This window comes from Crocuta crocuta, unplaced genomic scaffold (assembly GCF_008692635.1).
Source record: "Crocuta crocuta isolate KB4526 unplaced genomic scaffold, BGI_CrCroc_1.0 scaffold55, whole genome shotgun sequence".
NCBI classification, from domain to species: Eukaryota; Metazoa; Chordata; class Mammalia; order Carnivora; family Hyaenidae; genus Crocuta; species Crocuta crocuta.
The window spans coordinates 6,413,339-6,430,036 of NW_027530512.1; the positions used below are offsets into that span (position 1 = coordinate 6,413,339).

At 39.1% G+C, this 16,698-nt stretch overlaps 1 protein-coding gene across 1 annotated transcript in view; it reads left to right on the top strand.

Annotated features, from left to right (window-relative positions):
- Nucleotides 1-16,698, top strand: part of KCNH5 (potassium voltage-gated channel subfamily H member 5) — a 308,389-nt gene that overhangs the window by 93,023 nt on the left and 198,668 nt on the right. Inside the window, exon 7 of the mRNA XM_077767083.1 lies at nucleotides 4,195-4,621. Coding sequence (XP_077623209.1) covers nucleotides 4,195-4,621 — 427 coding nt within the window. The remainder of the gene's footprint in view (nucleotides 1-4,194; nucleotides 4,622-16,698) is intronic.

A 16,698-nucleotide genomic window follows, 5' to 3' on the forward strand; every position in this document is an offset into this window, starting at 1 on the left:
TCATCATCAGGGAAATGCAGATTAAAACCACCCTGAGATACCACCTCACAGCCAGTCAGAGAGGGAAAAATGAACAAATCAGGAGACTATACATGCTGGCGAGGATGTGGAGACACGGGCACCCTCCTCCACTGTTGGTGGGAATGTAACCTGGTGCAGCCCCTCTGGAAAACAGTGTGGAGGTTCCTCAAAATGTTAACAATAGAACTCCCCTATGACCCAGAAATAGCACTGCCAGGAATTTACCCAAGGGATACAGGAGTGCTGATGCATAGGGGCACATGTACCTCAATGTTCATAGCAGCACTCTCAACAATAGCCAAATCACGGAAAGAGCCTGTGTCTATCAACTGACGAATGGATCAAGAAGATGTGGTTCATCTATACAATGGAATACTACATGGCTATGAGAAAGAATGAAATCTGGCCATGTGTAGCAACATGGATGGACCTTGAGGGTGTTATGCTGAGTGAAATAAGTCAGGCAGAGAAGGACAAATATCATATGTTTTCATGTGTGGGTGGATTAGGAGAAACTTAACAAAGGACCAAGGGGGAGAAGGGGAAAAATAGTTGGGAAGAGGGAGGGAGGCAGACCATGAGACTCTTGAATACTGAGAACAAATTGAGGGCTGATGGGGGAGGGGGAGAGAGGAAGGGGCAATGGGCATGGAGGAGGGCAGTTGTGGGGATGAGCGCTAGGTGTTATATGGAATCCAAGTTGACAATAAACTAAGAAAGATAAATAAATAGTCAAAAAAATCCAGCTGTTTCACTTTGAATTTTGATGATAATGATCACATTAAATGCTCTTAAAGGGGCGCATTGGTGGCTCAGTCGGTTAAGCGTCCGACTTCGGCTCAGGTCATGATCTCACAGTTCGTGAGTTCAATCCCCATGTTGGGCTCTGTTCTGACAGCTGGCTCAGAGCCTGGATCCTTTTTCAAATTCTGTGTCTCCCTCTCTCTCTGACCCTCCCCTGCTCACATTGTTTCTCTCTCTCTCAGAAATAAATAAAAAACATAAAAAAAAATGCTCTTGAATACAAAACAATAGTGAATGAAAAGTTAAAACAGCTTTCCAAATAAAGCAAGCTTGCCTATTTGCACATAAATAATTCTGAATAACAGTTTCTGATTTTACACATCCTGGAAGGCAACACTCTGGACAAATTCAAAGGTGAAACTTCAGGGTTATGTTTGGGAACAAACAGGAGTTTACTGTGGTGGGAGCACTACTGTGATACATAGACAGTGGAGATGACAGAGGTGGGGCTGGGCACCGTGAAGGCCTGCACTGGAGACTGTGGTTGATGCAATGTCTATGATGAGGCCCTGAAGGGTACTGTATATTAGAAGGATGAATCTTGCAAGGATCGTTGGGGGAAAGAATTTAAGAGGTTGGTTGTTGTGGGACAGGCACTAAGAATCTGAGGCACTAGGAGTATTAGGAGCTCATACTTAATCCTGTAGGTATTAGGTCACAGTAAAGGTTGAAGAGGGACATGAATAGATAGATAGAATTTAAATACATACAGACTGGTAGCCTGTATAGTGTGATCTGAATAAAGGAAGTAGGAATAGAGCGAGGGTGGCTGATAGGCTCTTGCAGTCACACAAGGAAGAAAAATTATGAAGTCATGACCAAGATAAGGCCTTGGGAATAGGAAAGGGAAATTTTTGAGAGGTTTATTAAGTTGATGTATTTCGAGCACTTGCTCATGTCTTGGGATAACATTGGATAACCAGCTGGGGATGGCAGGAAGCTCATGCCCACGTCTGAGGGATGGGACAGGTAATAATGTCACTCATAAGAGTAGGAGATGGAGAACTCATTTAGGTGGAACAAAGGATTCCCTTTGGGACCAATTACCTTGTGAACACCCATGACACATTTAAATGCAGATGTTTCATGAGTATTTGGCCTCTGTATCAGGAACTCAGGAGACAGGACCGGTGAATGATTCACATACAGAAATCAGTTGAATCATGCATATGCAGTAGATAAGGCAGGAGAGGGCTGAGGAACATCATGATGAGAACCCTAACACATCATAGAAGCATGGAGAGGGGTAGCCCTAGAAAATGATTTTGAAAGAGAGGTTGGTTGGGGAGTTGGCAAAGCGCAGGAGAAAGTGGTGTCATAGAACCTGTGGCGGAGCTTGCATGCTTGCAAAATACCTTGTGATGTTTACGTAGTGTTAGATGTGACCATAGAAAGTAGTGCTTTTTAATTAAGTGCGGTCCAGAGCAGGTACCCTTTGAGGTGGACCACCTCCCTGTGAAGGGCTCTGCCTACATCAGAGATCAGGAGGGTGTGCTCTACCAGCATTTGGACCTAATTCTAATAGCCCCTGATTTTCATATTGTGGTTGAGAGTTGGGACTTTTACACTTTGAGGGTAATGATTTCCTCTCTGTTTTTTCTTCTCTTTGTTTTTAGAGAAAAAAATTTTTCAGGTAGAAATACCTTTTCTGTGCAGTATTTTAACAGAAGTATCAGAGTTCCTTTAAAATTTTAAGCTAACTAGAGAAGTACAACATCTGTGGCAAATTTTAGTTTTTAATTTAATCCTGTGTGGAGTTTGTCATGCATTTGGACTGTGGATTTCTTCAGAGCAGAAGCAAGGCATATTTATGTTCATGTCCCCAGGGCCTAACTCAGAGTTTGGCCTGTGGAAGTGCTTAAGAAGTGCTTATTTTTGTCGTTGTTGTTCGTGAATGCACAGCTCCATTCCTGAGAGCGTCCAAGCTGTCTTGAATCTTTTTGCCTTTCAATATCTCATGTCACTGAATTATGCCAGTTCAACTTCGGGATTTTCATAATTCTTCTTTTTTTTTTTAAGCACTTAAAGTTCGGTATCTGTTCCCTCCCTCAAGTGTTCAAGCAAAATGAGAAGTTATTTTAAGGTGGTACCGATGCTGCAGCATTTGAGAATAGGAACTGAAATGGAGCCTAAGGTATTGAGGTTGAGACAGAAAACTCTCAAAATGCTCCTGCTACTCTGTCATTTCTACAAGGTCTCTTGTTTCTACTTCTCTTTGTTCTCTCTCTTTAAAATATTTATTTTGAAAAATTTAAATCCGATGCTACCATATGGAGTAGGATATAACCAAATGCCTTAGTAACCCTTTGCCTTAACTGTCAAGAACTTTGCAATGCCAAAATTAGTCTTACTAATGTCACATCTGTTCCACTATACCGACCAATTCCTTTGTGTTTGTCAGAAGGAAGCTCAGAGTGAGTTATGCTAGACTGAGAAAGAATTAGCAATAAGGGAGTCATGGTCTTCGTGAGACTTGGAGGTGATGGTCAGAGGAGAGCCTTCCGGATCACAGCTCTAAATTCCCTGCCTGCATCAGGAATGAATTTATCGTCTTTTCCCACATGGCTTATTGTATGCTTCCAAAAAGAATAATTATGGGGCTTTCATTGATTGAAGAAAGTGTATTCTGTATTTCCATTTGGAAAATGCTGTCTTTGGATTTTAAGCTTCTAAGCAAAATATAAATTATCTTGTTGCTGTTCCCTTCTTTTCTATGACTATTGCTAGAGGATGATCGGATTTTGCACATTACGTACCCATTCTGTGTTCAACTCTTAACTTTTTCAGGGCTCTACAAATTTAGTGCTTATCATGACTGTGACAGGAGGTAGTGGTAGCAACAATGGCATTTGCTCATTGTCCCCGTATGTACAGAAGTATTTCCTGTTTGCTTGCCAGTATGATGGGATTCCTTTTTCAGAAGTTTTACCACTCATAGCTATTATAAAATGAGAAGTAAAAATAAATGTTTTTGAGTAGAGGAAAAGTTTTATAGGAAGAAGTAATAAAAGATCTGATTTCATCATCCCATTTCTATGCTCTGTATATATTGCATTTGAGCAATTTTCTCTTTTGTTTTTTTCCTCTGTGCTATTTATACTTCACTTATGAAGATAAATCAGATCTTTCTCAGCTAATGAAAAGTTGTCTTATTTAATAATTCAGAAATTTCTTATTTCTCGGTGGGAAAAAATTTTCTCTTTATAAAAGTTTCTTTATCATTTTAGATTTTTTTGTTGACAAAGTCAGAGCTATATCATGTGTATATTCTTAGCATATAAATGGGCAATCAAGTTCATGAAGGTAAACCATTGAATTGTTTCTGAGCCTTTTCTTTTCTGAAAGTGTCCTGTCCTTTCTTTTCTTTAGGGAATCAGCAGTCTCTTCAGTTCTTTAAAGGTGGTGCGTCTCTTGCGACTGGGCCGTGTTGCTAGGAAATTGGACCATTACCTAGAGTACGGAGCTGCAGTCCTTGTGCTCTTGGTGTGTGTGTTTGGACTCGTCGCCCACTGGCTGGCCTGCATATGGTACAGCATCGGGGACTACGAGGTCATTGATGAAGTGACGAACACAATCCAAATAGACAGTTGGCTCTACCAGCTGGCCTTGAGCATTGGGACTCCGTATCGCTATAATACCAGTGCAGGGATATGGGAAGGAGGACCCAGCAAGGATTCTCTTTACGTGTCCTCTCTCTACTTTACCATGACAAGCCTTACAACCATAGGATTTGGAAACATAGCTCCTACCACAGATGTGGAGAAGATGTTTTCGGTGGCCATGATGATGGTTGGCTGTAAGTATCTTGTTTTTCTTTTTAAATAATGAAAAAAATTGTTGTTGTTGGTTTTCCAGGCCCCGGTCTCTAGCAGGATTAAAATGAAACTACTTTGTCTTCAGAAAGGTGTTTAATCCATAATATTTGCATTGCTTTAATTTTTATCCAGCCTTAAAAAATAAACATGCAAACTAATACATTTTACTTTTCAGGATGTATGAACACATGAAAAACAGTGTGGTTAGAGTGGTATGAAAATCAGAATGGGAACTCTTTGATTTAATTCTATTCACAGTCTTCTAATGGGCAGAGTTCTTTCCAAGAGAGACCAGCATCTAGAAAAGCAGTGTCTGGCACATCGCATAGGTTTTGTTGGCAGTGTATTAAATTCCAAAAAAGCAGCCAGGATATGATGGGTGATACATAGTTTAGAAAATACTTTAGTTAGTAATTGAATTCTTGACTAATGTTGATTTCAGGATAGTTTTCTGTAGGTTTTTACAATAAGAATAATAAGAAAAGTTTTCCAAATCTTGTCTCCATTGCAAACACTCTAGGTTAATAAAAACTCTAGGTTTAATATATGCTCCTTTGAGAAAATGGAAAGATTAGTAAATACAAGCTCATTTGGCAGTGACAAGAATATCTGGGAGTTAGTAGGCATCCTTAGTACTAAATGCCTGGATAGTGTTCCTGGGACTAGAATGTTCTCTAAAGGAGTTGAAAGACCATGGTTCTATACTCAGACTGAGATTGGATTGTGTCAGAAGATCAGAATATTAAGGAAATAGATCTCAAGGAAGGTCTTTTGAAAGAAGATTATGGGGGACACTTCACCATCATCTAAGCCTTCAAATTGACTTAGATTTATCCAAACCTAATTCTGACCCCCAGAGTAACCATAAGATCATCGTACTGGAGATATGGTTAGTGTCATTAATACCTCTTAAACCTTTAGGTCATGGTCATTGGTTTGTGGTATAAGACATCCTTTCTGAGATTCCACATTGTGGAGGTTTATGTTTTTTTAAAGTTTGTTTATTTTGAGAGAGAGAGAAAAAAAAAGCATGAGTGGAACAGGGGCAGAGGCAGAGAGAGCGGCAGAGAGAATCACAAGCATGCTCTGCACTAATAGTGCAGAGCCCAACGCGAGGCTTGAGCTCATGACCTGAAAGATGGAGTCAGCTGCTTAACCGACTGAGCCACCCAGGTAGCCCTATATTTTGACAATGATGGGAAAGATGTTAAGAATATCAAGGAATATCAGGAATATCAAGAGGCCTATGAAAGGTCAATGTCTTCGGTCAAAGTAAGGTAGTTTTCACATTTTCAGAGCTGATAATATTTGACAGCTATTGGAGCACCAATGTTGGCAGTTTAGCTTCCATCTCTGTGCTCTTCCGTGCAAGCACAAAAACAAGAAGGCACAGGTTATACTCACTGTTTAGAGTTAAAGAGGTAGACTGAGAATGACAAGTGCTGTATGCTTCAGCGGTTTGTGGGAGGAAATATGTTCCTTCATGCAAAAAGATCCTGATGATTAAACTGTTGTCCATATACCCAATGTGGTAAGATGTATCGGTGATTTATAAATTCAGAAGACAGCATTTTGTCAGATGTGGTATTTATTGCTCTACTGCTTTTAGTATTATATAGTGCATTTTACCTTACACTCGACCATCGTCAGATTAACAAAGTTATCTTGAAGCAATTATTGATTCACTGGAACTTGCAAAGATAGGACAGAGAAGACCTTTGTGCCTTTTGCCTAGTTTCCTCCAATAACGACATCCTGTAGAATCCAGCACAAGATCAACATTGGCACTGGTACAACATGTGTATATATATAGTTCTGTGTTGTTGTTGTGTGAAGATTCCTGTAACTACCATTGAAATCAATATACAGAATTGTTCCATCACCACAGAAACCTTTCTCATGTTACCCCTTTATAGTTCTACCCACCCCTTCCCCTACAGCATCCCTAGCCCCTGGCAACTACTGATTTGCTCTTCACCTATGTAATGTGATTTTGAGAATGTTATGTAAATGGAATCATGAAAAGTGTGACCTTTTGACATTGGCTTTTTCCAGTCAACATAACCCCTTGAAATCCATCAAAACTTTATTTGATTCACTTGGTCCTGTTCTTTCTCTACTTCATGTGTGGCCAATATATTGCTATATCTAAATGCCTTTCTCTTTCTTTACTTTTTCTTTAGTTCTTGACTTGATATCAAGATGAAGACCTAGTCTCAAACTTGGTCCTTTTCTTTTCTGAATTTCTGCTATTTCCTTTTAACAGTTGAGCAGTAGCTTTCTCTTTATAAACTAGCTTCTGATATATATATATACATATATATATATATATATACATATACATATATNGCCTCAAGTCCAGTTTCTATTGCCAACATTGTTCCAGGGAGATACCTTTTAATTTCCTTCTTAGTCCTTGGGTCCTTAGTAATTTAATGGTATGTTTCCTTTGCAACAACCCAAGAAGTTGATAGAAAACTGTCAAGACCCATGAAGTGTAACAGTAACTTCTCACAGTTCCAAAATTTACTAGACACAGAAGCTCAAAATATCAATCAAATGTGCCTATTGAAGCTATTTGTAAACTTAGTATCACTTTTTTCCCCCTACAATAACACCAAGGAAAACAAAACAAGCTACTACTGTTCCCAGAATGTGTTGTCAGCCATAGATATAGCGGGGGATTTAGTCTCTTTCTGTCTGCCTCTCTGTCTGTCTGTGTGTGTGTGTGTGTGTGTGTGTGTGTGTGNGTTCCCAGAATGTGTTGTCAGCCATAGATATAGTGGGGGATTTAGTCTCTTTCTGTCTGCCTCTCTGTCTGTGTGTGTGTGTGTGTGTGTGTGTGTGTGTGAGAGAGAGAGAGAGAGAGAGATAGGGAAGGAGAGTGAGGGAAGTGGGAGGTAGAAAACAGAAAGGTTCATGCTTTTAGTTGTGTTAAGATTCTAGTCCATCCATGCTGGCTGTTTGAGAAATACCACTTACAACCTTAAAACACAGTAACTGAGAAAAGTGTTTTATCAGAGGGTTGATGGAGATGCCAATTGCCTATATGCTGTCGAGAAAAAAGCCTATATTCTGCGGAAAAAATAATCACTACTTGTAAATCATAGCTTCTTTTTCTGGAGAAAATCATCTGAAATTTTCGTGCCTTTTAGCAAAATTGAGAAATTTTAGTGGCAACAATTACACTTCCTAGGTCCTTTCCGAGCCCTCTTCTTCTCTTCTTTCTTTAATGGGCTTTCCTCTCTGACCTCTAGGTCCTCTCCACCACCCCCTCCACCCCCCACGACGCTGAATTGCCTGTGGACTCCATCCCAGAACACAGTCTCAAGGTTCTCCTTGTTTCTGTCAGACAAATCTTTAGACAAAATTTATGACCGAGGCATCCCTTCAATCCCAGTCACCCTGTGTTCCCTCCTGATTCCTTCTGCATCAGCAAGATCCCAGGGTTTTCTTTTTCCTGCTATCTGGAGATTTATTAGACTTAAATCTTTTGTTCTATCATTTGCCCAAGGTGGAGAATCCCCTTGCTCAGTTTACAGAACTAGAAAAGTTTTTTGGATCTTCTCAACATGGTCTACCATGCATTCTTTATCTCAGTTGTGTCTCTTCTCAGCTCTGGCATGCTCTATGCCTTGAGTAGAACTCCATGGCTCTGGTAGCAGCCATTATACCACCTCCAGATAGTTAACTCTCTCCCATTCCTCTGTATTTGTCCATGAACCTGACAACTCTGCTGACATTCATGAAATTCACTACCCGAGGACATTTATTTCACAAATAAAAAATATTGTGAAAAGATATTTTTGTGTTCTGCAGCAGTAGTGGAACATAGCATACTTTGAAAAAATGTTTTCTTTATTTTTGGGAGTGAGTGAGCAGGGGAGGGACATAGACAGTAGGGAGACAGGAGACAGAGAATCTCAAGCAAGCCCTGCATTGTCAGCGCAGAGCTTGATGCAGGGCTCGAACTCAAAAACACCGAAATCATGACCTGAGCCAAAATCAAGGGTCAGGCCTTCAATCGACTGAGACACCCAGGCACCCTGCGTACTTTTTTTTTTTTTTTTAAGATCAAGATGTGGGTAATCTCTTTGCTTACTTGCAGAGTAAATATTTCATGATGCCTTCATGAAATGTTCACTACTCCATTTCATTTGTATAATCTTATTGATCCCCTAATAATTTTCTTTTTTCCAAAGATTAGCAGACTAATTTTGCTTCTATTCAGAAAGCACCTTAGTGCACTCATGATTTGTTTTGATGACTATAAAACAAAGCAGTATGAGAATGGAATTTTTCTGATATGATTATCCTTTTGTCTTAATGTATTTTTATGAATCTGTTTCTAAATATTAGGGAAGCAATTAGTTTCTTCTTCATTACTAAATGATCATATAAATTATATTTTACTTTAATCCAACCATTATAAATATCTATACACTTGCATCTTTTACTATAATTTTTAAAAAAGAAACAAAATATAAGTTATAAATAACTTTATGCCATAAATAATTTATGTCCAACCATAAATTTCTCTCTCTCTATTTTGTTCATTTACTTGCTTTATTTTGTTTTAATACACTGTTAAATACATTAGTAAACCCTTACACAGCATATTTCAAAGGACTGTAAGATTTGACTTTGAGTGGGGTGTGCCTGGGTGGCTCAGTTGGTTAAGTGTCCCACTCTTGATTTTGGCTCAGGCCAGGATCTCAACGTCATGGAATCGAGCCCCATTGAGCCCCATGGTTGGAGTGGAGCCTGCTTAAGATTCTCTCTCTCTCTTCTCTCTCCCTCTGCCCCTTCCCTGCTTGCACTCTCTCTTTCTCTCTCTAAAAACAATAAATAAATAAAATAATAAAAATGAAAAATTAAAATAAGATTAGGCTTTGGTTACTTATTTTGTTTAAAAGCATTTTTGTTTTGTTTTTTCCATTGTTGCCTGCTTAGTTGCCAGACTGAGGCAACCACATGCCATACCTGACTCATGTGGTATATGGCAATCAGAATCTGTCCTGGTGGGATGCCATGCAAATTAAGTCTTTAAAAGTAAAACGAAGACTAAAACCTATATCAAAACTGCTGAGGTTTATTGGTAGGCAGGTAGTCATAAAAATGATAATCTGCAGTTTTCAAATAGGATGTAATAGATGATAGCTCAACAGTCTAAGAACTTTGTGTAATTGACTGATACGGTTTACAATGTAGCAGGCAAATGGGGTAGCATATTTAGAAGTATAGCAGGGCCATCTGCTAGTGGGATGTGTGTGAAGAGAAATTCGAATCTCCATGTGGAGGGTTAAGCCACCAGGGAGCACTTGGTTACACACTGGTCACTCAGTATCATGCAGAAGAGACTGATGCCATGCACCATATTCTCCAGCTGATGATCTAATTTAGCATTCTTTGTCAAGTTCAGATAAAAGGCAAGCTGAGACTATAGGCATTGCTTTTATCCCTCTCCATAGGAAAAGGAAATAAGTGGAAAATGTTGAGACCCAGAGATTGGGAGAATGTAGAATAAGTTGAGGGCAAGGGCCTGTGTGACCTTGGAGAGGCTTTGAATCTCTACGGTTTTAGTTTTCAGTTGGGTAATGCAGGAGTTGAAATAATGGCTTTTAATGTTTCTGTTTGTACCAACATACATCTCAGATTCTGTTAGTGCAGTTATGCCACTGTTAATGGAATTGGGTTGCTTATTGGTAATGAGGTTAATAATGAAATGGAAGAGGTGCCACTTACAGGTTTTAAGACTTTCCAGGTATATTACATATCTTGTTTTATTGGGAGTGAGGTGCATCTTTTATGGAATATATTCAGTAAAGAGGGGACACTGTCAGGAAATATTGTAGAGAAAAGAAAATATATTTTTGGAAAGAAATGTGATTTTTGAATAGAAATTAGGCAGCTAGATGGGCTGAAAAACATTGCTTCAGATATAAGTGCAGGCCCAGGGAGAAGTCTGTATACCAGACCAGTGAGAACTCTGAAGCATATTTGGCCTACATGGATATCCAGGCATGTTTCAAAGTGAGCTGGAATTTAAATAAAAACTTGGAAGAAATAGGGACGCCTGGGTGGCTCAGTCGGTTGAGTGTCCGACTTTCGCTTAGGTCATGATCTCGCGGTTCACGGGTTCGGGCGCCGCGTCGGGCTCTGTGCTGACTGCCAGCTCAGAGCCTGGAGCCTGTTTCGGAGTCTGTGGCTCCCTCTCTCTCTGACCCTCCCCTGCTCACGCTGTCTCTCTCTCTCTCTCCTAGAAATAAATAAAACATTAAAAAATTTTTTAAAAAACTTGGAAGAAATAAAATAAAACCAAATAAAATAAAAATTAAAGAACTGCTGCTTGAAAAAAATAAAAGTGAACAGTTGCCCTTTTCCAATATTAAAAAAAAATTATTCTACAGATCTTAACATGAGACTTGAGGTGACTGAGATACAATATTAAGTTACATGTTGAATTTCCTTTTGTCCTTGCTGTTGTGGTGTAGGTAGGAAGTGGAGTGTGAACATGCTGATTTTCATTTCTGGTTTTAGATTCGGCCAGATGGAGAGACTTTTAAGCTTAATGTTTATTTTGGAAACTGGGTCAGTTCTTTGTGTCTGCTTTACTTATGCTTGTAAAAAAGATTTACTTTGTATTTTTTAAAAAAATCTCTTTAATAAGCGGAGTATCCTATGAGGAAAAACATTTTGTGGAACACAAAGTTCAGGGTTACAAGTACCTTTTTTCATGGTTTAGTGGTTTTCAGATGTATAGCCCAGTAGTTAGAAAAAGACTATGATGTGTACTTTATTCCATTTCTTATTCCAAATAGAACTTTTATCTTTTGCAGGAATGTTCTTTTATGCTCATGTTTCTTTTTATGCCTAGTCACATTTTCACAAAGCCTCTCAGAGTCTATAAAGATTGAGTTTTCCCAGATAATAGGAAATTTTCTCAACGACTTAGTAATTAGTCTGGTCTCTTTGCAAGAGCTTGGTCTCTGGAACTACCTTGTGTCTTTGTAGCACTCAAAATTACTTAATTCATTCATTATTGTCCCAAATAGTTATTAAGCAGATAAACTGGATACTTTGTGGCTCTTATTAAGTTAGTGGTATGATGAGTGTCAGACAAGAGAATCACTGAATCATGTCTCTCTCCCATTCCTTCCATCCCCATCTCCATCTCCATGTCACCCGCATCTCCATCCTCATCCCCATCCTCATCTCTCTCCTCACATCCACATGCAACTCTTTCCCCACCTTCATTACTTCTCCATCTTCACCTCCATCTTATTTGCCTTTATACTGTGAGATAAAAGCTAAGACTGTGAACAAGTGAATAAAGAAGTTGGGCTGAACTACAGGGTAGATAAGAATAGGGGCTGTGTTTGCCCTATTTGTCATTACATACTTAGCACAAAGTATTGTGCCTAGTTGATAGTTATGCTTATTAAACATGTTGATTGCATGAAAGAAGTTTACTTAGCTTATCCTGAGGAGTGCAAGAAGATTTCTAGGAGGAGATGACTCATGAGTTTAGAATACAAACATATATTGGACTTAGGTATTTTTGAAATAAAGAGAACATATGTGAAAAAAACAAGAATGAAATGACTTGGTCCTTTTGTAGAACTCCATGTATTTCACTTGCATAGCCTAGTAAGGAGTTTGTATTTTTTTCTAAAGGTTGGGGGAAAATAAGAATTTCATTCTTCTGTGTGGGAGATGAATTGGAGCAGATAAAGGCTGCAGGTAGAGAAACCAGTTAGGAGGCTGTTGGAATGATTCAAGAAGTCATAAACTACAGTGGTAAGGATATGGAGGATGGTACTTTCAGGACTGGCAAATTGTTTTTTCTGTAAAAGGACAGATAACAACTATTTTAGGCTTCATGGGCAAGTCTCTGTTGGGACTACTCAGGTCTGGGGTTGTAGTTTTTTTTTTTTTTTTAATGTTTATTTATTTATTTTGAGAGAGCCAGAGTGAGATGAGTGGGAGAGAGAGAGCACGAGCAAGGGAGGGACAGAGAGTGAGAGCGAGAACAAGAGAGAAATGGAGAGAGAGAATCCCAAGCAGGCTCTGCACTGTCAGCACAGAGCCTGATACAGAGCTCGAACCCATGAAATGTGAGATCATGACCTGAGCTGAAAACAAAAGTTGGATGCTTAACTGACTGAGCCACCCAGACGCCTCTCTGTTGTTGTAATATTAAAAGAGGTAAAGACATAAATAAATGCCTATGTTCCAATAAAACTTAAAGCAGGTGGCAGGCCAGGTGTGGCATATTCGTACTTTCTCACAGTCTAGGAAGGCAGCATAGTTTATGGAAAGACCATGGGCTTTAGAGTCAGACAAACCTATGTTCAATTATTAAGAATTTACATCAGTTATCTAGACCATCATCTGTAAAATGGAGACCACTACCTTGCAGAGTTTTTTGGAATACTGAAAAAATCGGTTGTTTATAACATTCCTGAAACCCTTTTTTAAGTTGTTATTGGTGAGTGGATAAATGTGTCAAATATGATAGAAGGACTGGAAGACTTCTGGTTAATTCACCTGCATGAATGACCACATTCTTCTCTGAGGAAAAAAAAAGGAGCAACTATTCCTGGAGGAAGAGAATGGTTCTATTTTTGAACACGTTGAGTGTGAGGTGCCTGCAGGTCATTTAGTTGGTAATGTCCATTAGGCTAGGCACTTAAAAGTGTGATTTGGGGGTTCCAGAGATGTGAAGCATGGTGAGATCTCTGTGAATCACAGTGTAGAGTAAGTAATAGATGTCAAGAGAGTGCGAGGTAGATTCAGAATGAAGCTGGTGAAGGGTGACGCTTGAGGAAGGAGGGCCACAGAAGGATAAGGAAGAGAACCCGAAGGATCAAAAGGAAGTATGGTTCCAGAAGTTTTTTGCAACTTCAAAAAGGAAGGGAGAACAGCAAGATAAATGGGATAGTGAGTCAGGAGGTCTGATAAACATTATGAGGTCATTGGTGACCTTCTCTGAGTAGTTTCATTGGATAGTTGAGAGGGAGAGAATCACATGGGGGAATTTACCTTTATGGGATATAAACCTTTTTTTCCTAATATGAAGGAAAATATGAAGAGAATTTTAACCTAGTGCAGGCAGATTATGCTTACACAGTATTTTTTTTTTACTGGCGACAATGCTTTTCCCTTTTTCTGAATCACCATTCAAGTTCAAATATATATATATATATATGTATATACACATATATATACACATATATATATATACACACATATATACACACATATATATACATATATATACATATATGTATATATATATATAAATTATACTATTAGATATTTTACATAAATTTGGAGTTTTCTTTTCATGTTACAAGATAGAAAAGGAAAATTGACTTGGAAAGACTTTTTATGAAATTCCACTTTCTAAGAACAGGTATTTTAGTCAGGGAAGAATTTTATTTATCAAATTATATGGTAACCTTGTAACAAATTTGTGTTGATTCCTATGAGTGTGTATATTGTCCAAGATGAATGGTTACCTGGCAGGTGAAATTGTGCTCTGCTAAAAAAAGCACTAGGGACTTACATGATCCGTACGTATGTGGTATCAACTGATAAATAATTTTAATTTTGCTGGAAATAAAATACAAACGTTTTCAAAGGTTGAAAGACTAACAAGTCCATATGAATATATTTAGGATTTGCTAAAATAAATGTTATACCCAGAAGGTTTTATGTATGAATTTAAGAATTCCTTTGGTATGCTCAGAGAGGGGATTTTCTTTGAAACAATTTCTAAGCCAGTTCCTAAGTGACTGCTTCTTACCCCTTTACTTAATATTTATATAAATCAGGCTTCCCTGGGAGTAGAGGTGCCAGGTATACGGTTGTAGCTTTGGGCTTTGTGTGTGTAGATGGGAAGATTTTTATGGGATGAGAGTTATGTTCTAGTTGACTGTCAGGAAATACTGGAGGCTTTAAAAATTCTCTCTGAAGCTAGTTCTGAGCTACCCCTTTAGATACTGTCTTCTTTTAAGTTGAATTTATGTTTAATAGCCCCCAAAAGTCTTAATCTGTGAAAGTCTAATTTGGGAGCCTTACTGATTTAAAATGAATGTAAAGAAGGGTACTTAAACTCATATCTCTAGTTAAGACTTGGCAAAAGAGATTGGTGTTGACTCCTCTCATGAGACTTTGGGGTGGGTGCTGTTGACCTCAGGAACTTTTCTTATACTAAGTGGCTTATAACTTTGCCTTTTCAGTTTTCTTAGAAAAGGTCTCAAAGGAACACCACAGTAGGTATGTTTTCCAACTCCCTTCTCTTAGCAGGGAGCTAGCTAGAGAGCACTTTGCTCTGTCGCCCTTCCCCCTAGCCACCAATCCCAGACACACACCAGAATTCTAGATTCCATCGCCCCCTGTCCTGTCACTGCACTGTGTCCTAAAAAAATCCCGATCCAGATCTACCTTCCTCTTTTGCTTCTGTTTCAGGATTGCTGAGCACTGGCTGGAGTAAACCACAGCTATGTGAACAGGTGCCACTACAATACATTGTCATAATCTTACACATCTTTGCTTATTTTAGTCCATCTCCCTCTCACATTTTGCTAAGTAGCTATTCTTGTGCAGTTCTCATGTTTCCTTCTCCCCTCTCCTAAGTCTCTGACTGTCCTTCTCTATTCGAGCAGATGGCCTTTCTTTTATTTCTCTGAAAAGGAAAAGGTCACTGTAGCAGAAGTGCATTTCTGTACCTTCTTGACCCTCTTACAAAGACTGGCTGGAAGAGAGAAGTGGGCTGGGATTGAGGGGGCAGCCAAACCACACAGGACCTTATGGGTCAAATTACCGACTTTTTTTTCCAAGTCAGATGGGAAGGCTTTTGAGAGTTTAGGGCCAAAGAGTGGCATGACTTGTCTTATGTTTTGTAAAGATCAATCTGGCGGCTGTGTGGAAAACAGACTATAAGGGATCCAGGATGGAAGAGGGCAGATAGGGTAATAGTCAAAGTGAGAGATGGTGACAGTGGTAGAATAGGTTAGATTCTGGACAAACGTGAGGACCCACAAAATATGAGGGTATGAGAGAAAGCAAGGGTCAGGATTTAATTTAAGGCTTTTGGTGCAAGCAACTGCTAAGTTGACAATGGTCCTTTGTCATGTTGAGTGGACAGTTAATGTATATGAGTCTAGAGTTGTGTGCATGGTCATGTTATCTGTTTGATCCTTCAGTGTTTATTTCCTCCAATTATTTGTTTCTTCTGTGTTTTCCATCTCTCTAGCTCTCTACTGGCCCTTTCTCATCAGCTGATAAACATCTTCATGTCTCTTCAATCCAAAAAAAATACACATATGTGAATAAAAGAACACTTGAGTTTGTACTCTCTTTGCCTATGATTTAATTACCAGTTCTTTTTTTTTTTAAAGCAAGCTTCCAAAAGTATGAGTCTTTACTTTCTTATCCTAATTTACTACCTAAAAAGTGGACTTCTTTCCCCTACCAGCACTAAACCCATTTGCTAAATTTCATACACACTTTTTTATCCATGCGGAAACATCTCTGGTTTTTTGATGTTTATCTCTCCCTGGTTTCTCTCCCTTTGCTCTGGCTGTTTCTTCTGTTTCTTTTGCTGGATCATTATACTCCCTCCCTTAAATATTGGAAAGTGTGATGTTGGGAACAGATTTTTGAAATATCAAGGGCAGTTTTCTTGATAGGCTGAGTAGTGTCTCCTTCCAAGGAATGATTTAGGGGAACCAGACAACTTCTAGGTATCTCCCTGATCATTTTTTCTGATGGTCCCTGTTTTGTGTGTCTGTCCCTCCAGAAGTCCCCTGTGAAACTGCCACTTTGTTCTCTGAAAGATGTAAGTCTCTGTCAGCACATCAACATGGACTGTGCTTCAAACTAGCTCACTGTCGCAATGAAGAAGAAAGAGAGGCTGAGATTTCAGAGGAGAGTGGAGAAAACATTTGGAGCATGGGCTGCTGCTTGGCAGGCGGGGGCAGGAAGGGGCTGAGGTGATGATGCCACGAGGGAAGAGACTCTTCAAGAAAAACTCTTATTCTTCCTAATT